This window comes from Manacus vitellinus, unplaced genomic scaffold (assembly GCF_001715985.3).
Source record: "Manacus vitellinus isolate BGI_N305 unplaced genomic scaffold, ASM171598v3 scaffold_15_pilon, whole genome shotgun sequence".
In the NCBI taxonomy this organism is placed as follows: Eukaryota; Metazoa; Chordata; class Aves; order Passeriformes; family Pipridae; genus Manacus; species Manacus vitellinus.
In genome coordinates, this window is record NW_021939122.1 from 5,469,781 (window position 1) to 5,496,312 (window position 26,532).

Below are 26,532 nucleotides of genomic sequence, written 5' to 3' on the forward strand. Positions count from 1 at the left end.
GGCAGCCCCTTCCCCTCAAAGGCGGCGGGCTGGACAGGAGCGCAGCTCCTCAGGCATTTCGATTTCCCCGAGAGAAACAGTGCACTGCCCGCTTCCTCTGCCTATCTGCGGGAAATGTACTGCCGAGTTCTGCGCCTCGAAACGAAAAGTTTAATTAACACTTACTGCCAAAAACTATATGTAACACTGTCCAGTGCAACCAACATCCAACTTCCAATGGTGACTACGTTGTTTTAGGAAGATTTCATGAGCTGTGTGACTGGGGCTGGAGTTGTTATTTTCTTATTCTGTGTTTATTGTGTGAGACAAAGTCTACATTTGGCTTTTAATCTGCAAACAGCAAGAACGATGATTAAACTTTCCCAAGAATGCATGCCACACTAGGCATTAGCTCTCAGGAAAGTTTTGGTCCATGTCAGTCAGTGCTTTTCATCTTACAGTAACTGGCTGTTGTTCTGGCTGCTTAGAACTTTGCCTTCAAGAGAATAATGCAGTTGATTTCCCTCTGTCCTTCCAAAATTTATTAATATGCTTGGTTTCTAGGAAAATGAATGTCCCGTCACCCTTTAAGTCTAAAGCACTTCCGTTGTACAGATTAACAAAATTTTTTTACAATGTATTTGCAAACATATTAGGGTGCTTAGGAAGCTTGAACCATGTCTGTGGAAAACAAACATAAGTCAGAAAATAAATACTCAGCGGTGAAGAGCTGATGTGAGAAGCAGCAGACCACAACCCAAGCCTGCAGGGAGGCCTGAGCTCATGTTGAAGGGAAGCGAAAGTCCCTACTTCCAGTGCTGTCCCCACACTCTTGTCCCCAGAGCACCGAGTGCTGCAGGACCAGGACTGGCACCAGCACCTAATGCTGCTCCATGGGAAACATCAGCAGCATCTGCACTGGAGGGTTGGGCTCTGTGTTAATAACTTTATTAGATAACCGAGTAACTTCATTGCATACTTGGTTGCAAGGGAGTTGGCTGAATTAAGATACCATTCCCAAAATGACATGACTAGGCCTTTCTTTGGGATAAGTGAAAGGATCCTGTTCTAGTCTGCGACAAAGGCCCTACCTTAGGCATGTTGTATCTCAGATATATTTTTGTGGTTCATTACTATCTTCATTCAGTTAGAAGGTTTGCAATTAATGCTGTTATTAGAAGGAATGGCTTTATGACAAATTGTCTGTGGTAGTTTTTGAGCTGCAAAGGTTTATAATGTAAATTGTTATAGAGACATTACCCATTATGGCTGATGTGAATAACTGAAGGAAAATGAGTTCAACTACCAAAGAGTTTACATAATGAAGTAAACTGCAAAATCCTTTAATGTTCATATTGATTTTATTTACAATAATACATTGCTTACGTTTGAGGAATCTCATTGTTAAATTAGCATGCCATTTCAGCTGTCCGCCTTTTCCAGGCTCCACGGAGATAAGGCGATTACATTTGGGTATTAACTTTAATAACATTGATACCGATACAAAAAAGGCAATTCACATAACGCCACCAGCCATGGCATCGATCCCATCGAGCATCGACCCGGCTGCTCCACAGGAGGCTGCCCCGCGTCTGAAATGCGGTGTCTGCCATAAATTCCCATTACTCCGCTTCAGATGACGGCAGACAGGGCGAAATATCGCACTGATACCCTTTCCGTCCATTAGCGCTTGGGTCAATATTATAATAACAGCGGCTGATTAATTAATGCCCCGAAAGAGTATTTAAAGCCGCGGCAAAGGCGGGCCCGGGGCGGCTCCGCCCACTCATCAGCCCCACCCCTTCCCTCAGACCCCGCCCACCAAGGACCCCGCCCTCGGCGCTGGCCCCGCCCCGCTGGCCCCGCTCTCCGTCCCTCAGGCGCAGCGGCCGCGCCTGCGCGCTGCGCGATGATGGCGGGCGCGCTGCGCGGTGTCCTCTGTCCCAGGGCGGCCGCGGGCTCAGGGCGGCCCGGGTCGCTGTGGCGGCGCCCCGGGGGCGCGGGCGGGTGAGCGGGCGGGAGCGGCAGGCCTCGGCCGGCGGCGGGGCGGGTGCCTCTGGGCGGCAGGGCTGGTGTCCTGCGGGGCCGGGGCGAGAGGGCGGCGCGACCTCCCCGGGTGGCGGCGGCCGCCGGGGGCTCGCGCCCACCCTGCGCTTTCCTCTCCGCACCTCGGAGATGTCCAAGGACATGCTGCCCGGGCCGTACCCGCGCACCCCGGAGGAGCGGGCAGCCGCCGCGAAGAAGTACAACATGCGGGTGGAGGACTATCAGCCCTACCCCGACGACGGCTTCGGGTGAGCGGGGTGGTGCCGTGCCCCCGCCGCCGGGAGCGTGCCGGGGCCAGCACGGCCCTCCCGGCTTTATGCGGAGGGGCTGCAGGCTGGTAGTTCCTGGTGAATGCCTGGCCATGCTGTGAGCTTAGAGCTTTGAAGATACATCAGTGTTTTAAAATGGGAGCAAATGGAATGAGTTGGAGGCTGTGTGAATAAAATACGAGAGACTTCGTATGTTGTTGTAGTGTAAGGTTAAGCCATCTCTAGAATAAAGATGTCAGGAATACTTTGACATGTGCCAAGACAACTGGCATTCCATATTTCAGTCAAGCTTGCATTTCACCTAGTATAGCCCAAAAAGGCCACTTTGAGGAATGCCATTTGTTCCAGTGACTGGTATCAAAGTGATGGTTGTTGTGCTAGTTGCTTTAATGCATTTTAAAAATGTTTATACATAAAAGCTATAAAAACAGAGTAATATTTAATTATTCCATTTCCGTAGGCCTATCCTATAGTGTTTTCTACAAAATGTATCTAAATTAGTACAGATTTCTTGCATGTTTGGTGTTTTGTTTGTTTCTCACAGGTATGGTGACTATCCCATGCTCCCTAATAAGTCTCAGCATGAGAGAGACCCCTGGTACCAGTGGGACCAGCCAGACGTGAGGCACAACTGGGGAGAGCCGGTAGGAATGCCAGTAGCACTTCTCAAGTCGCTCACCAATGCAGCTGTTAATACACGCACGTGGTGGTAATGTTTTCAGTGGAACTCTTTGTGTAATTGCATCACCAGTGCAGGTGTGTGTTGCCTGTGCAGGCAGGGACAGTCAGTTTGAGGGAAGCTTAAGCTGTGGCCATCAGGGTAAATATTTTGAAAGTGCTGAGGACAGTTAACAGCTTATGAGGAGGGAGACTTTACAAACTTAACTTTCCCTGTAGGAGTAAGAAACTCTCATCCATTTTATTTGCCTGATCTGACAAAGAGCCTGGTTCAGAACTGTTTAGCAAAGAATCCATCATTTGAATGTCAATCTCCAGTGGAAGTAGCTATTGCTGCTTTATTACTCCAGGGATGTTTTGAGGTAGAATACAAATAAGGATGTTCTCTCTAAAGAAAGTTGTCCTTAAGATGTCCTTAAGACAAATATGAATAGACCACCTGTGTTAACTTTCAGAATCTAAGTTCCTCAAATTCCTTGTCAGAAGTAATTCTTCATTTAGTGAATGTTCCCTTTGTGAACGACTGCAACCTGACTGGGGTTACTGAGCTTGGTAATTGACTTGAGATCTCTTTACTAAAAGCAGAGTTTATGTAAGTATGTGTGTGTAATGTATCACAGTATGAACATGCCAGAGCGTTTCAACATGTGTACCGCAGCAAAGTGCATGTTGTAATGACTGTAAAAGCACATGGAAAAAAAAACAACTGTTGATTCTGTGTTGTAGTGCTTGGTACAGGAAAGCTTGTAAACAAGCCCTTGCACATGAAGTTGGCAGTGGGGAGCCAAGAGGAATACACTGGTACATTCCAGCTGTCAGCAGATGCCTCTGTTTAGGCAACTTTGATTTCTTCTCAGTCTGGCTCTCTGGGTTTGATAGCAAATGGCTCTGTGGGAGCTAAAGCTGGGAATCTGGTGGCAGTACTTGAGCTGCAAATCAATACATTCTCTGCTCATTAATGTGAAAGGAGACTAGGCAGAATGTGCTTGGCACTTTCCTAGGTATACTTCAAGGCAGAAGCTTAAATGCCCTTCTGCTTCCATCGGGAAGGGCATTAGCTTGTTATCAGCCCTGCTCTTTTCCTGGAGTAACAGCAGCAGGTGTTTAGAGGTCCAGCTTCCAAGGGTCGTGTAGGTGCTTCTTTGTTTGAAATAACACTGCTACTTCTGTTTGGATATGTGACTGGGTTTCTATAAATGAGGGTTCTGTATTATGTCATGTTTTTCTAGTGGTGCTGGGGAGCAAAGCTGAGGTGGAATGATTGCATATAGAAATAAAAGCTGCTGCTATCCTATAATTAAGCATGTTGCCTAGTATAAGCATGGGATGAAATTTGGAGTCTTTTGCATTTTACTGGAAACACCAGTTTGTTGTGACTGTAGGTAAATCATGTACCTCCTCTGTGGCTTTATCTCCACTTTCGAGGTGGAGAAGAAGCAGCAGCTTCTGGCAGTTTTGTTGTGCATGCTGTAATGTACTGCTTCCCTTGAGAAAAGCAGCTTGACTACTCTTGGTAAATGTGCAATGGTCCTTTGTTTTTCAGATGCACTGGCACTTTGACATGTACATTCGGAACCGGGTTGATACATCCCCCACAGTAGTTCCCTGGCATACCATGCGCAAACACTTCCTTATCTTTTTGGGTACCATGCTGATCATGTTTGCTGTTGGAGAGATCTATCCATCTTACAGGCCTGTGGTGAGTGAAACCCAAGGGTAAAGGGAGGAAGAGTAGCTGTGTTTCTTGTCACTGCCAGTACCTAGAGAAGTGGTTTTGCTGAAGCTGAGTGGTGGATGTGAATGCAAAACCCTACTCCTGTCAGGGGCTGGGCCAAGGACCTCATCTAACCTAAGTTGTTCTCTTGACTGGTTTGGCTCAGCTCACAGATACTGTTTCATAGTGAGCAGGTCCTGTTCAAAGGGAATTAATTTTAAGCTATGCTTCTTACAGTATCCGTTCTTTGGTCTAGGTATTCTCCTTCCCTGTGTGCATCTGCTTAAGAGAGATGCTCTCTTCTCTTGCCCTTTTTTTTAGTTATATCTCAGGATTTGTATCATTTGGGAAATGTAATCTTGAAAAATGCATCTGAATACACAAACAGCTTCTGCAATATATTGCCCTCATGCTGTGAGATGAACTGTTGATTAAGTGCAAGACCACCTTGATGTTTCTGCTCAAGGACATAGGTTTATACAAAGAACTCCCATTTCTGAATTTACTTGCCTCATACTCTAGTATTCTGGCTGAAGCACTTAGGAAATAGAAATTTATGTTGTAAATGGCAAGCCTTGATTTGGGTGGGGGTGGGATGGGATGAGACATTTGCCTTGTACCTCTTAATTTGCTTGGTGAATGTGGTGAATTTGCCACTCTTTATCTCTCCTTGTAGGGACCGAAGCAATATCCCTTCAATGACCTGTATCTGGAGAAAGGAGGAGACCCCAATAAAGAGCCACCAGTGGTGGTACACTATGAAATTTGAAAGTTGTTCAAGTGCAATGAGTCTTGTCAGCTCTGCTAGGGATGGAATCTTCACTAGTGTTCGCTGTGGCATATGTTAACACTTGTTCTGCAATGTTCAACCACTAACTGCAGTGAAATACATCAATGACACCTACTGTGCTAGTTGTCTTCTGTTGGTTTGAGAAGGCTGAATTACAGCTGATGAAATTTTGTCATTTTTCTAAGTGGGGTAGTATCTGTGGGGCAAAGTTCTGAGTGCAGTACTAGGGCTGCTGCTCATTTAAGTACCTTGTGCACAAACATTCCTCAGCTCTGCCTGTTTATATATGAGATACTTCCTGTTGCCAAGTGGTTACTGTAGATGCTGCTTGGAGTTGGAGTGTCACCAAATACTCTGAAATGACAGACAGAACCAGACTGGCAATTGCCAGTCCTTGGGAGTCTTACACTGTGTGAATAACTCTCTGCCCTTCCTGGCAGTTGACTTTGATCTCTTCCTGGTCTAGATGCCCTCTCAAGTGAAGTTTGTACGACCAGTAGGAAGGACTAGTAAGGCACAGAGCCTTGCAGTGAGTAGCTTGAAGCTGATAGCAGAGCTGTGTGGACAGCAGTGTTATGAAAGGGCTAATGAGCAAGTCCAGCTCTGGCCACACGTGTTCTGCTGCCCCTGGGCTTTCATCCAAGCACATAGGTGCCCAAGTTGCTCCTTTATGGCCTGAGCTCATCCACCTGGGCTGGAGTTTTATCTGTCCCATGAAGTCTGCCTGTCTTGCTGCAAACCATGGGTTTGGGGCCTCCTGTGGCTTCAGTGACAGTTTGCTTGGGAAAGGTATGGATATGGTTATGTTAAGCTCATAGATTTGTCCAGCTCCACTCTTCCTTTAACATGTTCTTTTTTTCCTCCTTGTTACTGGAGGAGAAGATGGTGCCTTCAGTGGTGATTTAGAGTAAATGTTCTCTCAACTCCCTTGTGCTATGCCTTAGATGCCACTGCAGGAGTGGGTGATCAAAAAGGCCAAGGGCTTGGGCTGCTCTGAGTGCTTCCTATAAACTGGATGCTGTGCTCTGGTCTCAACACCCTATCATGACTCAGGTTTGTGCTTTAAGAGCAGCAGATATATAAGGAAAGCAATTTATGATTTTTCAATCTAAAGATTTTTTTAACCCCAAATTCTAAGGGATCTTTGCGTAGAGGTTTGTATAAGGATGTATGTTGAAGGGAGTTATGGGATTGAATGCTAGTACATAGTTTTATTTACACCTCAATATTTGTAACTCCTTCGTAGGTGCTGAACAATCAGCATTTCTCATGGCTTTTGTAAGCTTTCACCTCTTCTAGTTACAGAAATGCTTCCTTTTAAATTATGGTCAATGATATTTTACCCCAGAAGGGTTTTTGAAGTGTTTTTTTAACTATGGGCACCTTAAAACTGAAGTCTGTTGTGTGGGGTAAAACACTCTGTAGGGACACTCGAGTAAGAATTACCATTTCACAGCAGTTACATGACAGCACTTTATACAGTGTTAGGAGAATTGCAAGGAGTCTTCAAGTGAAATGAAGATGATCAGAGCAGTAATAGGAGCCTTGCTGTGTGTAGCACTTGCAGCGAGGCAGACTGAGGCCCGTCCAGCTCATTGCACAGTGTACCAGTGCTATCTGCCCCATTGGGGGACTTCCAATCCTAGTTTGTTCTAACCAGTAACTTCATTATGGTTTTCTTCATGGGGAAGGTATAATGGGTTGGGCAGATAATACAGCTCAGAAATCCTCAGAAATGGGGTTTGTAACACACGCACATTTTCTGAAAACCAGGAGAGAGGTGAGCGAAGGAGGTCTGGGCCCTTCTGCATTTTTTTCCTGGCAATTAAAACGCTTTTAGAAAAATATATTCCTTTCCCTTATGCACACTCTCCTAGGATGGATGAAATGTGTAGCTGAGGCAAAGCCCTGAGGGGGTGACTGCAGGGGCAGTAGAGCCCGGCTGCAGCTCTGGTCTCCTTGGCCTTGAGCGGCGTGACCGGTCCGGGACCGGCGGACGGAGCCAGTTCAGGTACCCTGAGAAGGGAGACGGACCGCGGGCGCTGCTGAGGGCACGGCGGGGCGGCGCCGGCTTCCGGGGCGGGGCGGCGCATGCGCGCGGGCGGGCCGGGCGGGCTCCCCGCGGCCACCGTCGGACGCCGGGCTGGGGAGCGAGAGGCGCGGAGGGACGGCAGCGAGCGGTAAGGGCCGCCCGCCCCCTCCCGCCGGCCGGCCCGGCCCGCGCCCTCAGACACCGACCCGGTGCCAGGGGCCGCCCCTGCCCTGCCCCTCCGCGCTCCCGGCCCCCCCAGCTCGGGGCTGCTGTTCTGCCCTGCCCGCCCCCTCCCCGCTGTCGCTGTCACGACTCCGTCCCCAGGGCCCGTGGCCCCGTCCTTGCCCTGGGAGCCCCGGATCCCGTTTCCCCTCGGCCGGCCGGCAGCCGGCAGGGAGCGGCCGGGGAGCTCCGCTGAGTGACCTGGGCCGCGGAAAGGCCTCTGGCGTAGCCCAGAGCCTGTGTGTTACACCCGGTGTCCGAGGGCAATGCTTTCCTCCTAGACCTTCGCTCGTCTTCACCATCCCACGGTGTAAGGCTGTTGTTCGGACAAGCAGCCTTGGGACGTACGCGCACTGCCGTGCAATGGGCAACAGCTTCTGAAAGTGCACAGGGCATAAGAGGTTTTTTCATATACCATGGGAACTGTCATGGAGGAATGTGCTGAGCCCTGCCCTGCAACAACTCCACCTTGCACACACCAGTGATTAGCTGAGATTAGTGTCTCTGTAATCGGGGTTTATAATAAGCACGTACGAAAACAGCCTGGCCACAGGGTGTTGGGGAGCTGTAAAAGGAGAGTGTCAGAGCAGTGCAAAGGGAAGGGACAGTACAGAGATTTCAAGTTGATGTTGGGATGTGGAAACTATAGGTGCAGTTTATGTCTTAACGATTGTGTCATGGCTGAAGTACCTTTTTCAGGTCTTAAAGTGTCTGCTTGTCCCCCGGGTGACCTTGGACAAGTCTTTTTTGTTCTGCCCAAGTTTCACTTTTAACTAAGTGGGGGAGATCAGCTTATCAGCTCCTTTGTGTCCAGTGCTGGAAGTCCAGTATCAGCAGGAATTGTTCAGAGAGGAATGGTTGTGTGTCCAGTGGCAGGAGGAGGATAGGGAAAATCAGTGGGAGGGGATTTCTGATTGATCTTATTTAGGTGGTGCAAGAGAGAGAAGGCCTCACTAGAGTGACACCGGGGATAATTATCATGACAGCTTTGAGGGTCAGTTAGCTCATAAAAACCCAGCCATGGTCTTTTACAATGTACTGTAAAGCCATGAGTATTTCACTTTAACACAGGTGAGGAATTTTTGTCTCTCTCAGCATTGTTTGCATGGTCATTGTGATTTGAGATTATGTGCTTTTAATTTTCACTGTTTCTCTCCGTTTCTCTGGTGGGAAGTGCTCTGATCTGTTGAGTTTTGCTTTGCAGACACTTTAAGGTCACTGTGCAGGAAAGCCATGGCTGGGGAAGGCTGTGGGGAGATGATGCTTCTGTCCTTCCACTCCCTTTGGGGCTGAGATTCCTTAATGTATTAGATCTGTAATAAGATATATGACTGTAGAAGGAGTGTGAGGAATTGTCATGATTAATTAATTAGACGTCCTGAGAAAAGCATGAGCTTTCTCAGAAGTCTTAGAGGCTATATTGGGAGATGACAGCAGGTGGCAACCTCTCCCTAAAAATCCTACTGTGGAAGAGTTCAACACTGGTGAATTTTTCTCAGGCAGCCGCAAGAGTTTGCTAAAGAAGGGCTTTTTTCTGCTTTAAGGATCGTGAATCCTGTCCTGGATACAGACATGTGCAGTGTATAGAAGGATCACTACTCTAAGAGTAAGACTCAAATCAGGCATTTTTTTCATTTCCAAACTCAGAGCCCACTCCCTTAAGGAGGATGTGCTGCTGCATCTCTGTAGAGCCTCAGCTGCAGTGGAACTGAACTGATGGGAGGTTCTTAAGAGGTGATGTGATCCTGTGATCATTTAGCTTCTTACATATCTTCTACAAGCCTTCTCAAGTCTGTTGGAACCACTGCTGGTTTGCCTTCAGGACCATGGACACAGTGTACCTGTTCAATACCTGTGATCCAGAACTTCTGTGGTTGTTTTGTTGACATTGAGCCACCCTAAATGGTGTCTTGTTTGCTTTCCTGCATCTAGGTGTGTTACTATGGCCAAGACACTTTACCTTCACATTCTGTCCTGACTTAAATTGGTGAAAAGAGAAGAGTAGTGTTGACTTTCTTATGTAAAACATTCTCTTGACAAGAAAAGCTGAACAATTGATCCATGTTGTTCTGCACAATTTTGGCACCTTATCTTTGTTTGCACCTTAAATGCAAATTATGCCAACCATGCAGTCAGTCCAGCACAGAAGTAAGGAGTGGGAGCTCCTACCATTCACCTAAGTTTCTGATAATTGCACTCTTTATTCTTTCCTTACCAGTTAATTTCCTAGAGGGAAGAGGTTTCTTGGCCATTGTCTATTAATGTTTACAGGGAAGTTGCCCTCTCAAAAGCCCAGAAACAGTGAGGCCTGGATGTAGTCAGCTCCTACAACTGATGGATTGTAACATTATAATCCATCCATTATAACTGATGGATTCCACATCTGTGGAATCAGGTAGAGCCTTGTGCAATAGACTGTTTTTAGCAGATTCACCTGACTTCTGGGGATATTTTCATTCCCCTCTGCCAATGAAGGGAGGAGATCTGGACAGCGTTCCTGCACAAATGAGTAGGCACTGGAACATCTTGGCATAGGGAATATGGTGGACCCCTAAGGAGTACCACACAAAATGTGCACTGGAAGATTGGAAAGTAAGTTTTGGAGATATGTTATGATGATGAGGAGATGACCTTTCCACTTCTGTTCCTAGGGTGCATGAAGAAATAGTTGCACTTCTTTAATTGTACAAGAGTTCTGTTCAGATTCCTTTGGGCCTTAGCAGCTAAGTTGGGATAAGGTTAATGTGAGAATAGCAGTAGGCAGTTTGAGCTTTGGGGGATACTGCTGCACACTAATGCTGAAAAACATTAAATAGATTCTAGTCAAACAGCATATCCTGAAAGTGCATGGGGGAGAGAGAGGATGTCCTTAACTTCTAACTGGTGATGGAGAAGAAACCCTAAAAAGGGTGTAGAGTTATTAGCTAGGAGGTCCAAGCCCACAAAGTAATGCTGACCAGATTTCCCCTTATGTGGACCTCAGGAGGCCTTAGCTTCATATAAGCCACAAAGTGATGGAAGGCTTTTTCAAAACTGAGTTGGTTTTTGTTGGGTTTTTTTTTTTGGTTTTTTTTTGTTTTTTTTTTTTCCTTTTTCGGCCAGACAGTGGGCTGGGAAGCCCACAACAAGGTACATTTATGAACTTGGTTGTACTCTGGCCTGAGTAAAGCCAAACTCTGAAACACTGAGACTTGTAGCCCTGCAGCTGAACAGAAGGCTGTGTGATATAGATTGTAGTTCACACAAACAGTGTCAAGTAAGCAGGAGAAGTTAATTACAGCAAGCTGACAGGATGCAGAGGGTTTTGCTGTGCTGCCTGCTGATAGTTTTACTTTATTCGTCACAATACAGTCTGAATGCATAGTTAACAGTTCTGATTAGCTAAAGCTATAAGGCTGCAATGCAGCCAAGCCTGAAAGGAACTGCTTATGGGAGTGACCTTGCTAGTCTGTGAATGCTATGTCCACACATCATTTATGATGCTTAGAAGGTCTGTTTGTCTCCATCAGCCATGGAGAGGTGCTGGGTGCTTTCTCCTTGACAAGAACGGGATCCTGCACAGGATGATAATTTGTATTTATATTCAGTTTTGCAGCCTCCCGGCTGCCTGCTGCTGATGTTTGACTTTCAGTTGCCCTGCTACATTATTGCCCAACTAATCTCTCTCCAGTGACATGGGGAAGTTTTGTTCCCATTTTACAGGTGTCAGTTGATCTATAAAAAGAATTGTCAGTGCTGAGATTGAAACCAGTAGTTACTTGTGGTTACTTCTTCTCACCTTCTACCATTTGCTCAAAGAGACTCAAAGAGAAAGTCAAGGGATTTTTAACTTTTGCTTTTCATAGGAGCAAGAACAAAGTACATTAACTGAATTGGCACGTGATAGCATTGCACTTTGTTTTATGTCGCCACGTCACTTTTCTGCTTGGAATTTAGCCTGCCCTGAGATTCCTTCTGCTTCCTTTTTGCTTATGTATATAGTGACATCTGCTTGTTCAGAGAGAGTAACTAGTGCTAGAGCAAAATACATTTGTGTAAATTAATTTCTGCAGCTGATTTAAACCGACTTGGACTGAAGACTTGAGTATGTTGTTTAATTTAGATCTGCTTTAGATCCCTCTCCTGTAATTGGGACATATGAAAAAGAGACCTATATGTGAAAGAAAATCTGAGGTCACATAGTTGGGATTGTGGGGGGTCTTCTGTAATGAAGTCTAAAATATCCTGATTCATTACAGTAAAACTGTATTCACTACCTCAGGAAGTAGCAAGTAACTTCACTCTATTGAGACCAATTTGTTCTCATGGTATCTTGGTAAGGGGAATATTTTGTTTCTGATGTGATTATTTTCATGTCGACTCTGTCTGTCTATTCTAATCACTGTGTGAAATTTCTTTCAGAGCCTAGAAAATGAAGCTAAAAGAAATCGAGCGAACAGCTGTGCAGGCGTGGAGTCCAGCAAACAACCACCCCATTTATCTAGCAACAGGTAAAGTTCTTCACAATTCACGAATAATAAAGTATAAATCACAAAGATTTTATGTAGAGTTGTATTGATTTTAACTTTCAATAGTTTCCACCTTAATAGTCTCTGGAAAACTTACAAGCAATATACAGAATTACAGCTTTATGTTTTTTTAAAGTAACTGTTAGAGGATTACTTTTATGCCCAACTTTGACATTTTTAAAGGCCAGTGATTTTTTAAAGGTTGAATACATGACTTTTTTGATCTAGTTACTAATTAAGTCTGTATGGACTCCAACACCTGCTTGCTATTGAAAAACAAAATAAGGTTACATACTTGCTATGTCTGTGGGGGAAAAAAAAGTTAATTCAAGTAATGTTTGTGTAAGCTCAGTTTTATTTGTCTGTCTTCAGTCATTATCATGTGACTTGAAAATCAAATAATAGAAACCTCTTCTCCCTAAAGTTGCCTGTTTTGGTTAACATTCAATTTTCAGTAGTTTTGCAAAACCTTACATTTCGTTTTGTTGGCTTTATTAATTATTAACAATTGTTATAGTAATTTTATTTCCTGAAGCAGAAAGTCAGCCTGTTCACTGAGTTGACAGCAGGCGAGTTTATTGTCTGTGTGGAGCTGACAGCTTGTGTGGTAAGGTTTTGGTAGAAGGGGTGGCTTCTGTATGAAGCTGCTGGAAGCTCCCACTGTGTCCATTGGAACCAATGCCAGCGGGGTCCAAGATGGACCCACCACTGTTCAAGGCCGAGCCCATCAGCAGCAGTGGTAACGCTGCTGGGGAGGAAAAAAGCCCTGCATAACTGAAGCCAAAGAGAGGAGTGAGAATATGTGAGAGAAACAATTCTGCAGTCACCAAGGTCCAGGCAGGATGTGCTTCAGGTGTCAGAGCAGAGATTCCCCTGCAACCTGTGGTGAAGACCATGGTGAGGCAGGCTATCCCCCACAGCCCATGGACATCCACAGTGGAACAGATACCCACCTGCGATCCAGAGAGGACTCCATGCTGGATCAGGTGGATGCCCAAAGGATGCTGTGGCCCTGTGGGAAGCCCACGCTGGAGCAGGCTCCTGGTAGGACCTGTGGCTCCATGGAGAGAGGAGCCCGTACTAGAACCGGTTTGCTGGCAGGACTTCTGACCTGATGAGTAACTGAGGCTGGAACAGTCTGTTCCTGGACTGCACCCCATGGGAGGAACCCATGCTGGAGCAGTTTGTGAAGAACTTAAGCTTCTGGGAAGGATTTGCATTGGAGAAGTTTGTAGAGAACTGTCTCCCACACTGGAGCAGAGGAGGAGTGTGAAGAGTCCTCCCCCTGAGGAAGAGGAGCGGCTGAAACAGTGCATGATGAACTGACTGTAACCCTTGTTTCCCTGCACTGCTGGGGGAGGGAGGAGGTAGACAATTCAGGAGTAAAGTTAAGCCCTGGAAAAGGGAGGAGTAGAGGGAAAGGTGTTTTAATATTTAGTTTTCATTTTCTCATTATTCTACTCTGATTTTGATTGGTAGTTAAAATTAAACTCATTTTCCTGAGTTGAGACTGTTTTGGCCATGATAATAACTGATGAGTGATCTCTCTTTGTCCTTATCTCCACTCATGAGCCTTTCATTATATTTCTTCTCCCCCATCCAGCTGAGTAGGTGAGTGATAGAGCAGCTTTGGTGGGCACCTGCTTTATAGCCATGGTCACCCCACCACAGTTGTCTACCCAGCTAGTCAGCTCTGTTTTCTACCTGGATTGTGCAACACTGCAATATTGTTTTGACTTTTTTCCCCATGGATGACTGTCAGAACAAAGTGACAAAATGTCAACTGTTGCCTTAGAAACAACATTATCATTTTTGGGGTAGATAGTCTATATTGTGTCTCCGTAACAAGGCCAGAGTTTTAGTTGAACCAAAGGTCTTAGCTTCAGTCTGTTTTAGATCAGAAACTACATAGTTTCATAATTTGTACTGCTTTTTAATAGTCTCTTGGGCACTTTCCATGCCACAGGCATCCCTGTGATAACTGGGGGACAGGGTGACTGTGTGCCTGGCAGTGTCCCACTAGGCAATGTGAAATCAATTTTTAGCTTTTATTCTGTAAGCTAGGGAGAAGGAAAGTAGTCAATCATTGTGTGACTGATAGCTGTCTGTGGGTCATTGAGGCATGTTTACTGGGTTAGAGTTGAAGAACTTTACCTATAGAATGGGCTCAGAAGGTCTGATTAAGACACGTGGTCATAGTTGAGGAGCAGTATACAAAAGTATTTGGGATCATAATTGTAGCTGGATTTCATGATGCAACTGCATTTGTAATTTAGAGAAGAACTTAATATTAGAAGCCGTGGTTGCTTGGAGGAGGGTGCGTGAGTTATATTTATCCCAAGAGCGAAAGTTATCTGTGCAACAGTGACCTTGGTGCCCAGAATTTCTTAAAGAACTTCTTTCTAATTTCTTTCAAGGTCTTTGTCAGAACTGTTGTTTCTTTTTTTCTGAGGTGTTCAGACATGTCCTCTCTTTGAACAGGCACCAAGACCAAGGTTGTGTTGACTATGAAGAATAGGTTTTCAGTGCCTTGTTCTTTTTGTATCTTGTGCTTTTGATAAAAGTGCCCACTTGTGTTGCCCTTGTACTTCTACTAGGAACATCTGCCCAGCAACTGGATGCATCCTTCAGTACAAATGCCACCTTGGAAATATTTGAGGTTGACTTCAGGGATCCCTCCCTGGATATGAAGCAGAAAGGAACACTTCCTGCCTCAAACAGGTACTGGAGGCTCATACTGATGTATCAATCAATAAAACTGAAAAGGGTTTTCTGGTACAAGAAAGGAGAGGAGGAGATAATGTTAGTGTATAAAGTGATCTTTTAAATCAGTTGACCTCTGTCTTCAAAAATTGAACGTATTTGTTTACACAGATCGTGTTGGGTATAAAAGTAGAGCAGTTGGACCATTAGAGAAATTTGAAATTACTTGCATGGTAGTCAGCCAGTGAGCAGAGACATTATTTGCTGGGACTAACAATTTGCACTAAAGAACCTAGAGGCAGAGTGAAACTTACCTTCTAGCTTTTTAAGAAAAGATGATTTCTTAGGCTGATCAGTCGGTAACATTTGCACCCAGTGTAAAACAAAGCCTTGTTCTAACTAGCAGATTTTAAAGAGGGTAAACATATTTTCCAGATAACAACTCTGAGAATGAATGCACATAGTCATCTAATCTATTTTTCTATATAATGTAGGCTAGAGGATTTCACCCACCGAATCCTATGTGAGGTCCTAAAAGTTTTAAACAAACAAAACTAAACAACTACAAACTCTTCCTTTTTAAGTTCCCCTTAAAAGTCTTTAGAAGGAAGCTTATTTCTTTTTTTGCATGCAAGAGCCCAAGTCCTCTTAAAAGGGGATTGTTTAAGGTGCAGACTGATGGATGTGTTTGATAGGCCAAAACATGAATGTGGGTTTTGGTAATGCAGAGGGTATCTTGAATTCCATCAAACACTGTGGCCATTGCCAGCTTTATTTTCTTCTTTTTTTTTAGGTTTCATAAGCTGATCTGGGGGAACTTTGGAAACGGATCTCCAGAGTCCTCTGGAGTGGTCATTGGTGGAGGGGACAATGGTGTACTGACAATGTACAGTGTGCACCGCATCTTGGCTTCAAAGAGTGAACCTGTGATTGGGCAGACAGAGAAGCATTCAGGTCCTGTTCGAGCTCTTGACTTCAACCCTTTTCAGGTATGTAACATCAAGGTACCTGTAACTGGAGGAAAGCTAACCTTCATGTTAGAAAATATGCTTTTCTTTTGTGAATAGAAATTTATAAAGTGAAGGAACAATTTTTAAATTAAGAGGCACGGTAATTGTGACACAAGCTTCGTTTGAGATTCATATTTGGGTTCTGTTCACAGCCTTGCTACTGAATTCTCCTGTGACTTTGATCAAGTTTCTTACTCTCTATAAAAACATGTCTTGTAAAATTGTTACATAGTAAACCGTTGTCCATCTGAAATTAGAACTTCTTTATTTTATTTGTTTGGTTGGTATTTAATTCAGTGGGGCTTCGATCACACTTGAAGGGACTGTAGCATAAATGAGGAGTGAACAGAACACTGTTCTCGTGGTAGCACAAAGGCAAGTTGAAAACTGTCTGCAGTCGGTCATGGAAGTCTGCATCTTCTCAGGAGAAATGTCCTTGGTGCCAGGATGCAGGGCAAAGGCTCAGCTGGACAGAGAGAGTTGCTTCCAGGCCTCTGGCAGAGTGTCATCGGGAGTAAGAGCAACCACCTGCACGAAATAGACAAATTTTAAAGGGTCTGTACCATGGCACAGCAGAAGGCACAGAGGCCAGAGATGTGCTTGGTTTATAATCCAGTTAGTATCCCTCTGCTTACCAATGACTGTGAAATGTAGCTCTCATCTGACTTTGGAAGATCTCAGGATTTTTGCTTCTGTTTATTTTTAAGGACTCGGTCCTCTTTCCCTGTGATCAGGAGACTCAACTGAGCTTTTCCTCTTTTTTTTGTACAGAGTAATCTCTTGGCTTCTGGAGCCAATGATTCTGAAATTTTCATCTGGGACTTGAATAATTTCAGTGTGCCTATGACTCCAGGGACTAAATCACAGGTAAATGAGTTTTCCTCTGGGCAATACCCCTGCAGTTTTATATCTCACAAGGCAAGACAAAAAGATGTGTGTGGAGACATCCTAACCTGGTCAGTCTGTGAATGACTTTGATGTCTGTCAGGAAAAAGATGAATGAGAAGTGAGTGGTTTCATTCTGGGGGGCAGAAGAAGTGTTGTAAAGGGAGGGGAGGTAGACTGACAAGCTCTGGAAGGACGCACTTTACATGGATGGGTAAACTCTTTGTGGATTTGAATCAAGTAACTGACCAGTTTATCTTGTGATCCAGCTGGGGCATGTGTGATGGATTAAGGAGGTTTATTGGACCTTCTCTGAGGAATGAATTTATTTCAGGCTTCAGCTGAGGCTTTTCACATCTCATGAAAGTCATATTCCTAGCAGAGCCAGTGAACCATTAAATGCATCTTGGCTATTGCTCCCAGATAATGTTTCCTGAGTTTGAAGAGGAAGAAGCTTCTGATCTGATGCTGATTATGTTGTTCAGGGCAATCAACTCCTGAAAGTAGAAAAATCATAGTAAACTTGCCGAAAAGGGGGCCAGGTTTTTCCTCTAGTAAATCTCGCGGTTCTTTCCTTGCTGATCTCCTGCATTGCAGTAGATACAATAACAACAATTACCTTGAATACTTTGTCATTTTCTGTCTCACTGCACTCCTGAAACATTGCACAAGGTCATCTTTCCATTTAAGTTCATCTGAGAAATCAGGGTAGAAGCATCTATGCTCCCTCATCTGCAGTTCTCTCTGGAGTGATTTATAACACGTTTAGCCAATGCAGAATCCAATACCCACTCCCAAAATGCAAAGGTGCTTTTCCAGGTGACATTCCCCTATAGAATTTTGCTGTCCACTGTACTGTCTGAGTAAAGGACTGTCCCTAGGCTTTCTGGTCAGTGATGCTGGTATTTCCAGCTAGTTGATCAGTGACTGAAGAGAGGAATCTATGTATCATCAAATCCCAAATCCCTTAGTTAAGCTAGTGACAGAATCCTGTGATTGGTGTTCCCTCAGCTTGGTAATAATGGATGTCTGGCCTTTCCTGTCTTGGCAGCCTCACGAAGACATCAGTGTGGTGTCCTGGAATCGGCAGGTGCAGCACATCCTATCCTCTGCTCACCCCAGCGGCAAGGCTGTGGTTTGGGACCTCAGGAAGAATGAGCCTATCATCAAAGTCAGTGACCACAGCAACAGAGTGAGTGTAGAGAAGGCTGTGATTCTAACTAGCTTACAACATGCCACATGTGACTACAAAGCAATATCACAGACTCTTGGGAACAAGTGTTTTTATTCTAGGAGCCGTTGGGACTCGTTCTCTTGGAGTTGTAGCATCAAAGCGCCTCTCTTTTTTTTTTCTCTAATGAAATGGAGAAAAAGACCCCTTATTGTTCCTACAATTCGGGCACTCTAGTGTTCAGTTTCTGTGTTCACAGCTCATTTATGAGGAGCCTCCTGTGTTTTGATCCCAGCTGTCTTGCTAAGTCAACTTTGAATTTCAACTTCTGTAGGGTAGTGGGTTTTTTTTTGCTGTATATAGACGGTATATACAGAGCAAGACATTGCTAGACTTGCTTTATTTCAAGCATTCTAGGCGAGTTCAGTACAGGATGCCATGGCTCTGGGCCATTTGTGCTTCTGCCACCTTGCCTTGCTGAATTTTCAGCTATGCTATTTTTGTCCCTAGATGCATTGCTCAGGAATGGCCTGGCATCCAGAAGTTGCAACCCAGCTAGTCCTTTCCTCTGAGGACGACCGCTTGCCAGTGATCCAAATATGGGACTTGCGTTTTGCTACCTCTCCTCTGAGCCAGCTGGAAGGGCACACGAGGTGAGGGCTTGCATGTGGTGTTGCCTTTTTCAAGGATCTCCATCTTCTAAAAGGAGACATCTGATAGACTGGGCTTAGGAGAACTATGATTTTCTGCTGGGCCTGCTTTGTTTCACAGATGAATCTGGTTGAAGGCAGCGGTGAGAACTAGCATTTCTGAGCCTAAGTGCTGGTGGATGGTGCTTTCTTGGTAACTGGGTGGCAGAGTGGGCTGGATAGGAAATATGGCTCATTTCTTTCTGATCTATTTTAGGGGAGTTCTGTCTGTCTCTTGGTGCCAGGCTGACCCTGAACTGCTGCTGAGTAGTGCCAAAGACAACCGGATCTTGTGCTGGAACCCAAGTGTGGGGGAGGTACGTAACCACAGCTATAAGGACACAGTGCTTTATGGAGTTGTGTGCTATGCCATGTATGTGTCCCTTCCCTGTATCCCTGTGGAGTGCCAATATAATTTTCTCAAGTACATCTTTTGCACTCTTCCTGTCTGGAGTGAATGAGAGTGTTGTCCATATCCAGACTGAAAAAAAAATGGAGACGGGCAGAGATTTTCCCTAATACATCTGTGTCCAGAGATCATAAAGGGAAGAAAACTTTAACTGGAACTCAATTTCAACTAATTATGATTACTCTTGCTATACTCACACATTAGTGTTCTCTGTTTCTATGTGTTTCCTCTTCTTCCTTCTCTTAGTAAGTTTTTTTTAGGAGGAAATTTGAAAGAGAACAAAGAGCATTTTTTAGGGTCATTGAGAGGGGCATAAATGTAGTTAAATAATGTGTGTAAACTTTATTCATACTTCACATATATGGTTATCTAGTCATGTGTCTCAGAATTACCATCTCTGGAATATTTAAGTATCAACTGAATTAAAATAGAGCTGTGTAAAAATGTTTTATGCACATTTATTCATTCAATGCTGAATTTCTGGATAAAACTGAATTTTGAACTTTGAACAAAATTCATGCAGTTGATCTTGATGATAGCATAGGGAAAGTGCTCTAACAATACTGAACAAAGTCCATCTGGGAGCCCCAGGCTAGATGAATTTCATGGGACAATTTCGCTTAGCTGACCACTTTTGCCTGGGAGGCATGGAAAAAAATTAATCAAATTTCCTAAAGTGCATGAAATGTTGCTGTTGTAGTTTCATGGGGTTTGATGCTCACTTTGGGCAGAACTCTAGTGGTTAGAAGAGAATCAGACTCTGAAACATTCCTGATGTCTAATTTTTACAAAAGTATTTTCACTGTCTTTTAGTAGAAAAATTAGAAGAAAAAATACAAACAATTTTAGTGCAGCTGACTTGTGTTTATGCATGCTGCTGTAGATTTGCAGTCCAAATTCAAGTTAGACTTTTATGTATATATATTGTTAGGCTCTTCTTGACTTGGTACCAATTGACAGAAAATTTCCAGGTGATACAAAAGTTGGGAAGGTTTGCAGTAGTAGGGATAGTACAGTTATACAGAATGACTGATCTGGTAAGTTTGGGGGAGGGGTTGGTTTCTTTGGTTTTGGGAGATATTTGGGTTTGGATTTTAGGTTTTTTGAGGGGTTATTTGTTTTTCAATTTGGCAATCTAAATTTTAGTATAAGCAAGTTATATTAGTTTGCTTATACCTGGGAACAGAAAACACAGATCATATTCCCACAGAAAATGAAGCTGTGATTGTCTATACTTTGTTCCTATAAAGCATAGAGGAAATCTCTTCATTTTACAAGCTGGAGGTTCAAAGTCAAGGGTTTGTTAGTCAGTTGCCCAACATCAGACAGGAAGGAAGTCTGTGGCTGGGCCATGAATTGAACTTTGCATTTTTGAGTGCTGGACCATAAACTTGTTGGCTGCCATGACCTTCATAGTTCATGTGCAGCTGTGACAGTCCTCTCTTCTTGTTGTCTTTTTTTTTTTCTGTAGGCTCTGTACTTTCCTTGTCATATTTGTTATTCCAGACTATTCTTTCTGTTTATAAGCTTTTGCTCATGACACCTTCTTGCCTCTTGACTTCTCTTTTTCTTGTGTTGTTTTCTGGTGTCTCTCCCTTGGTTAACAGCAGATGTGACAAAGCCGTAGTACTCTGATACAGTAGTACTTAAAAAGTAGGGCAAAAGTGACTTGCTGCTTTTGGATTTTGTTCTACAATCAGAATCCTATTTTATAGAAGCTTTTTGTGGCTTTCTGTTGTTTGGACTCAATGCACTATAACTTGGTTGCAAATGTATCCTTCAAGAAGTAAAAATAAGATTTACAATGGTGATATGTAAATTAAGTGTGACACACTTGCTGTGGGCAAGTAATTTGGGGAAGGCAGGGGACTATTTGTGTTGTGCTTCTGTCTTTTTCTGTGATAGGTGGTTTATGAGTTGCCCATTCGGAGTCAGTGGTGCTTTGACGTCCAGTGGTGTCCTAGGAATCCTTCAGTCTTCTCTGCTGCCACTTTTGATGGGTGGATCAACATTTATTCTGTTATGGGTGGGAACTTGGAAGCTCAGCAGAAGACACAGGCTGACAAGGTAAAGTCCTGTGAACGTGTTACACTTGACAGATTGGCAGTTTCTCACCTGACTGCTCAGAGTGGTACAAGTGCACGTGTGTAACAGCAGCATTTTTAAGCAACACAGTCTGTCCCATGCACCAGGACATATGGTGGTGTGGTGCGGGAATCAGAAGCTACTGCCTCTTGACAGAGTGTGTGAAGAGAACCAAGATTAAGTGGAGTTTTGGGGTCAGATATATTTTATGGTTATTATTACTAGACTAAAAACAAAGCAGCACACATGTTAGATTAACAAGCTTGTCTTGTCATTAGGTTAAAATTAAATACATTTATACTAGTTAGTAGGATATGTTATTCTTCATTAGTTTAGAAGATAATTTCATAAAGTAGCTTATAAGCCACTATTAGCAATTTTCCTCAAGTCTATTGACTGTAACTTGGTGTATGTTAATATTTTTGATACTGAAACCCATTACTTAGCCAATGAATAGATGAGCAAACTCTGAACAGATTAAATGTCACTACTGTCTAAAATTTTAGTTTTAATCTGGTGTCTAGTCTTTTAATTCCCTCCCTCTGTCCCAGCCAACAAATGCCTTACAATACAGGTTTTAAGAGAATACGTATGAGCCGGCTTAAATGTTATTTATATAGTCATTTACAGCTGACTGAGTTCAGTTTCATAGGATTTGCAAGAGGCAGAAAATACTTTATCAAGCAACAGCTGTGGGAGATTAAGGATTTATTTAACCCATGGAGAATTTTCTTTCTGTGCATTCTTCATGTTCATGTGCCACACTTCCACTGTTCAAAACTGGAGAACAGTAGTATAGAATAATTCCTAGATAAATAGAATAACAAGTAGGAACACAAGCAGAAGGAGAAAATGGCAGTTATGGTGGCAAGGCGTTTGTGACCAAGAGGTTGCTCTCTTATGAATTCAGTGATATTAGGACAGAAACTCTGTTACAGTCCTCGTGGTTGATGATACTGATACCCTGGTTGTGTATATTTGTTTTTTTAAGGTGTAGGGTGTTTGATCTCTTAGATATCAGCTGTTCCTCAAGAAATAGATCTCATTGCAGTCTACAACTCTCTTGTGAGGGGAAGAGGAGGGACAGGCACTGATCTCTTCTCTGTGATGACCAGTGACAGGACCTGTGGGAGTGGCCTGAAGTTGTGTCAGGGGAGATTTAGGTTGGATATTAAAAAAAGGTTCTTCACCTAGGTGGTGGTTGGGTGCTGGAACAGGCTTCTCAAAGAAGTGGTCATAGCAACAAACCTGACAAAGTTCGAGAAGGATTTGGATAGTACTCTCAGACACATGGTGTGACTCTTGGGGATGATCCTGTGCAGGGCCAGGAGTTGGACTCAGTGATCCTTGTGGGTCCCTTCCAACTCAGCATGTTCTGTGATTCTGTGAAATATTCTTTCTTTGGAATTGGTTTCCCCTCAAAAAGACAAAACATTGCCAGTGATTTTTTTGTTCAGCAACCTTACCTTGATCAACCTTTCGGGTGTGCTGGTTAGCTGAATTTTGGGGCTGTTCCCTATGGTCCAGTCAAACTTGAACAGCGTTATCTCTAGCAACTGATAAATCTATGCAAACAATGTTAAAAATGAAAAATGCTTGTCAACAGCATTGTATGGATGCTTACTGACTCCCTCAATGTCAGAAATCTGGATCGGGGGCCACTTTTGACACACTCTCTTGTCTAGACGAGAAAGTTTATTTCATCAGTCTCATCTAAGCTATAAAACCTTGAGACATTCCTTAAAACTAACCCATTTGAAAGACTCCAGCAACAGAAAGGGAGTCAGAATTCCTTTGTGAGCAAAACAAGAAATAAGTTGGATAACTTTTGACCATATGTTGTCACTGTCTTGCATAAAACAAGTAATTTTGTAACTCCAATGTTTGAGCTGGGTGCTGGGCCAAACAGTGTTTGTTAGGAAATTTGCCTCTTGCTAAGGAAAAACTGCTTGAAAATCTCTCAAGGTGAAACTTTCTTGAGAAATAATTTCTGGAACTGTTTGGAAGTACAATTTCTCTTGCATAGGGGCTTGGTGGTATTCCAGGAAGAGATGCTGTACTAGCCTTGTTCTTCATCAGTGAGGAAAGTAACTAATTCTTAAGCAATAGTTTTTTGTCCATACAGAGAGGAATTGAATTATATCTTGTTCCTATCACCATCTGATTCTAGATCTCTTCCTCCTTCAACAACCTGGATCCCTTTGGCACAGGACAGAGCCTTCCTCCTCTGCAAGTGCCAGAGCAAGTAACTCAGACCACCTTGATTCCACCATTAAAAAAGCCACCCAAGTGGATTCGCAGACCTGTGGGGGTTTCATTTGCAGTAAGTGACTGAAGCATCTTTAGCTGAAAATTTAATAAATGTGTTGTCTTGTGGCACAATCCTTTCCTTTCATTGGAGAAACCTTTATCTTTCTGTTGCTGGTTGTTCGAATGCCTGTTTAAGGTGCAATGTGGTGTCCCATGAAGATCTTCTACTCAACATTAAGATATATTTCCAACAAGAAAGAGTCCTGTAGCAGAGAGTGGGAGATTATAAGTAGGAGTTAACAAATCTAAGGAAGAGTCATAAAAGCTGTCCTTGTAGGCTGACATGCATTCTCATTCTCCTCTGTCTTTTTCCTATCCATATATTTAACTTTCTTTTATCTTTGCTCCTAATTTGGAGGGCTGAATTGTTCTTTTAGCCTGTGGCTTGACTTGTTCTCTGTCTGTCTAGTGCCTGCTCTTCACCTGATAGTTTCGATCATTGGAGTCTGCCTCTCCATGTCACAAAAGAACAAACAGTTCCAAATGGTACTTTTTCCTCTGTGCCTCTCTGACACTTGCAATTGGCTAGGCCTGATAAGATATGCACAAGTGATGTGAACTCCCTCAATGTCCCTGCCATCCGTACACATTTAAAGTCTTGGGTTCCTTGTGTTCACAGCTGAGCTTGAGTCTGCCTTGCTAAATGAAGAGCTAAATGAGTTGCTTTTACCTCTGTTTATAAAAATGCTTATTGTGTCTCCCCTTGTCTTTCTTAGTTTGGAGGAAAACTGATTACCTTTGGTCTTACCAAAGCTCCTGGACAGCAAATGCAGCAGACTTACCCACATCAGGTATTCATCAGTCAAGTCACTACTGAAACTGAATTCCTACTCCGATCCAAAGAACTGCAGATGGCCTTGCAGTCAGGGAACCTCCTCGATTACTGCCAGGGCAAGATCCAGACAGCCAAGCTGCCATTTGATGAGAACCTTTGGAACTTCTTGAAGGTAGGATGGCTGTGGTGAAATACAGAGGTCAGTTCTTTTATGGTCACGGGGAGAAGGTGCTAATTATGGTCTGCTCTAGCCCTGTATATTTCTCTAAAATAGAATTGAATGAGTAGGGTAGTTAATTTTCTTAAGTTTTTGCAGCTAAGATCTTGGAGGTTGTCATGTTTTTCAGTTGATATAGTCTTTTCAGTGGACTCGTTTGGGCTTCCTCAAACAGGATTTTCTCATCTCAACACACTTCCAAGCTGTATCTGCCTGCTACCTGAGGAGTTCTGTCATTGTTACTTCTCAAGGCAGAGTCCAAATGGCTGGTGAGATTCTTCAGAATAAGGGAGAGAGCTGCAGTGGCATGAGGACTGGCTAGCCCTACATAGGACAATGGTTTCATTGACAATTTGGTAATATGAAAGAGTTCAGTAATAAGGAGTGACCACTCTTCTGAAAAGACAGTGCTTAGTCTTGGCAGTGGTTTATGGACACTCATAGGCAGATTGTGTGGAGGGCAAAATATTGGTATCTTTTCCATAGTATTATATTTGCACGAGGAGTCTTGAATAGGATAGCCAGGTGTAGTCTAGGTGGTCACAGTGGTCTCCATTGCTGCAGTTATCTTCAGTTGCATTGGATGAGATACATCGACCTGTCACATTAGTCAGTTTTTATAATCCAGCTGGCCCGTGGTCCTGAGCGACCGCTCCAACACAAATAAGATCTGTTATGGTTGATTGTCTTAAACTACAAACCAGGCTTTTGTACAGAAGTGTCCTGCAGGACCATTTCTGCCTCTGCAGGAACAGTTGCTGAAATGGACTGTTTAAAAGTATCTTATCTATCTACAGTTTGATCAGTTCTGTAGTAGGAACAGCATGGGACTTAACTGAGACAGACAGATTCTCCTTGCAGAATGTTAATCATGCCTTGAAATGTACAAATAGCACCTGTCAACTAGACTGTGTGCAGCCTGTGGGAATCCTTGGGACTGTCTGAAATCCCCACCCAGAGAGCTTCTGTAACAATTAGTTAACTAATTCTTGTGAAGCCAGCTAGGAGTTCAGGCAACCACCTCGTCTCAGTTTCATCCAGTCTCAGATCAGTCCATTCTCTCTATGTAGAGATTACCTTGGCAATTCCTAGACCATCCAGGGAATTAATGACCAAGTACACTAGATATGCATGCAATCATAATCCTGATATACAGTTGTACCTCAGTTGTAACATATTTTTTGTCTTTTTAATATCCTTTGGGACTCAGGTGAATTTGGAGCAGGATTCCAGGACTAAACTCCTAAAGCTGCTGGGCTACAGTAAAGAGGATCTGCAAAAAAAGGTAAAGGGTCTCTCCAATAGAGAAAAACCTTTACAGGACTAAAGCTACTGCAGAAAAATTGTAGGGTCCCTACTGGAACCGAGCAAGTGATCTTATAGCACACAAAAGACCAAATTGTGTGAAATTTCAACTGGGAGTCACCTGAAGTATATCCCATTAAAAAGGAAATGCGAGCACAATGTAGCTGTACTGAATCAAACCAAAGGGATCTTGAACCCAGTTATCCTACTTTCAGTTGCTGGTGCTCTTGGAAGTGTGTAACACCAGTGCAGTTGCGAGAACTTCTTTTAGCGTTCTGCTCTCTGCATCTCAGAGGATTCCTCAGCACTGAAGGATAATGCACTGAAAAGGATAAATAGCCTCTGATGGGCAGCCAGACAGGAACAGGGTGAGGTAGAAGTTTTCAAACAGGTGGAAGAGCTGGGGGAATTGCGTCTGGGGCTTGCCAGTCCCTTGGTACCTTTGCTGTGCACGTGTTTACTTTGATAGGGGCTTCACTGTGTGCATGTCTGTTACTTTTTTAGATTGCCTCATGTTTGAGTAATGGGATCCCAGATAAACAGCCCCTTCCTGAGGCAGATGATAGAAACGCTGCACAACCAGATCAGGTATGTCCTGTACATCTTGCCAGCCTGGGAGAGCAGAGGAGGGCAGAATGAACAGGAAGGTTTAATTCCAACCACAAGTTGTTGGGCTCAATGCTGGCATTGCAAAGGGCAGTTCACAGGCCTGTCAGACCCTCACAGGGTCAGACT

General features: G+C 43.8%; 2 protein-coding genes across 7 annotated transcripts in view; both read left to right on the plus strand.

Annotated features, from left to right (window-relative positions):
- Positions 1-2,146: 2,146 nt before the first annotated feature.
- NDUFB8 (NADH:ubiquinone oxidoreductase subunit B8) lies at positions 2,147-5,591 on the plus strand. The gene is made up of 4 exons (XM_029958470.1): positions 2,147-2,273; positions 2,839-2,938; positions 4,516-4,671; positions 5,363-5,591. The coding sequence occupies exons 1-4, from the start codon at positions 2,155-2,157 to the stop codon at positions 5,453-5,455; spliced, it is 468 nt and encodes a 155-aa protein (XP_029814330.1). The 5' UTR covers positions 2,147-2,154; the 3' UTR covers positions 5,456-5,591.
- Positions 5,592-7,564: 1,973 nt separating this feature from the next.
- Positions 7,565-26,532, plus strand: part of SEC31B (SEC31 homolog B, COPII coat complex component) — a 36,139-nt gene continuing 17,171 nt past the window's right edge. For 3 of the 6 annotated variants that reach the window (XM_018069095.1, XM_018069100.1, XM_018069099.1), the window contains exons 1-13: positions 7,565-7,656; positions 12,132-12,220; positions 14,836-14,959; positions 15,735-15,930; positions 16,723-16,818; positions 17,888-18,028; positions 18,518-18,660; positions 18,914-19,013; positions 21,011-21,172; positions 23,361-23,513; positions 24,217-24,447; positions 25,703-25,777; positions 26,302-26,385. In XM_018069095.1, the coding sequence (XP_017924584.1) occupies positions 12,142-12,220; positions 14,836-14,959; positions 15,735-15,930; positions 16,723-16,818; positions 17,888-18,028; positions 18,518-18,660; positions 18,914-19,013; positions 21,011-21,172; positions 23,361-23,513; positions 24,217-24,447; positions 25,703-25,777; positions 26,302-26,385 (1,584 nt within the window). In that variant the 5' untranslated portion in view covers positions 7,565-7,656; positions 12,132-12,141. Of the gene's footprint in view, positions 7,657-8,714; positions 8,802-10,144; positions 10,323-11,753; positions 11,815-12,131; positions 12,221-14,835; positions 14,960-15,734; positions 15,931-16,722; positions 16,819-17,887; positions 18,029-18,517; positions 18,661-18,913; positions 19,014-21,010; positions 21,173-23,360; positions 23,514-24,216; positions 24,448-25,702; positions 25,778-26,301; positions 26,386-26,532 lie in introns of those variants that run through there. The other 3 variants (XM_018069096.1, XM_018069097.1, XM_018069098.1) reach the window with 3 other exon arrangements.

Bases quoted from the DNA above. Each gene is read 5' to 3' on its own strand.
- NDUFB8 (XM_029958470.1), top strand. From the start codon at position 2,155: ATGTCCAAGGACATGCTGCCCGGGCCGTACCCGCGCACCCCGGAGGAG. The intron at 2,939-4,515 runs GTAGGAATGCCA...TTTGTTTTTCAG, and splicing joins GGCACAACTGGGGAGAGCCG to ATGCACTGGCACTTTGACAT. The intron at 4,672-5,362 runs GTGAGTGAAACC...CTCTCCTTGTAG, and splicing joins ATCCATCTTACAGGCCTGTG to GGACCGAAGCAATATCCCTT.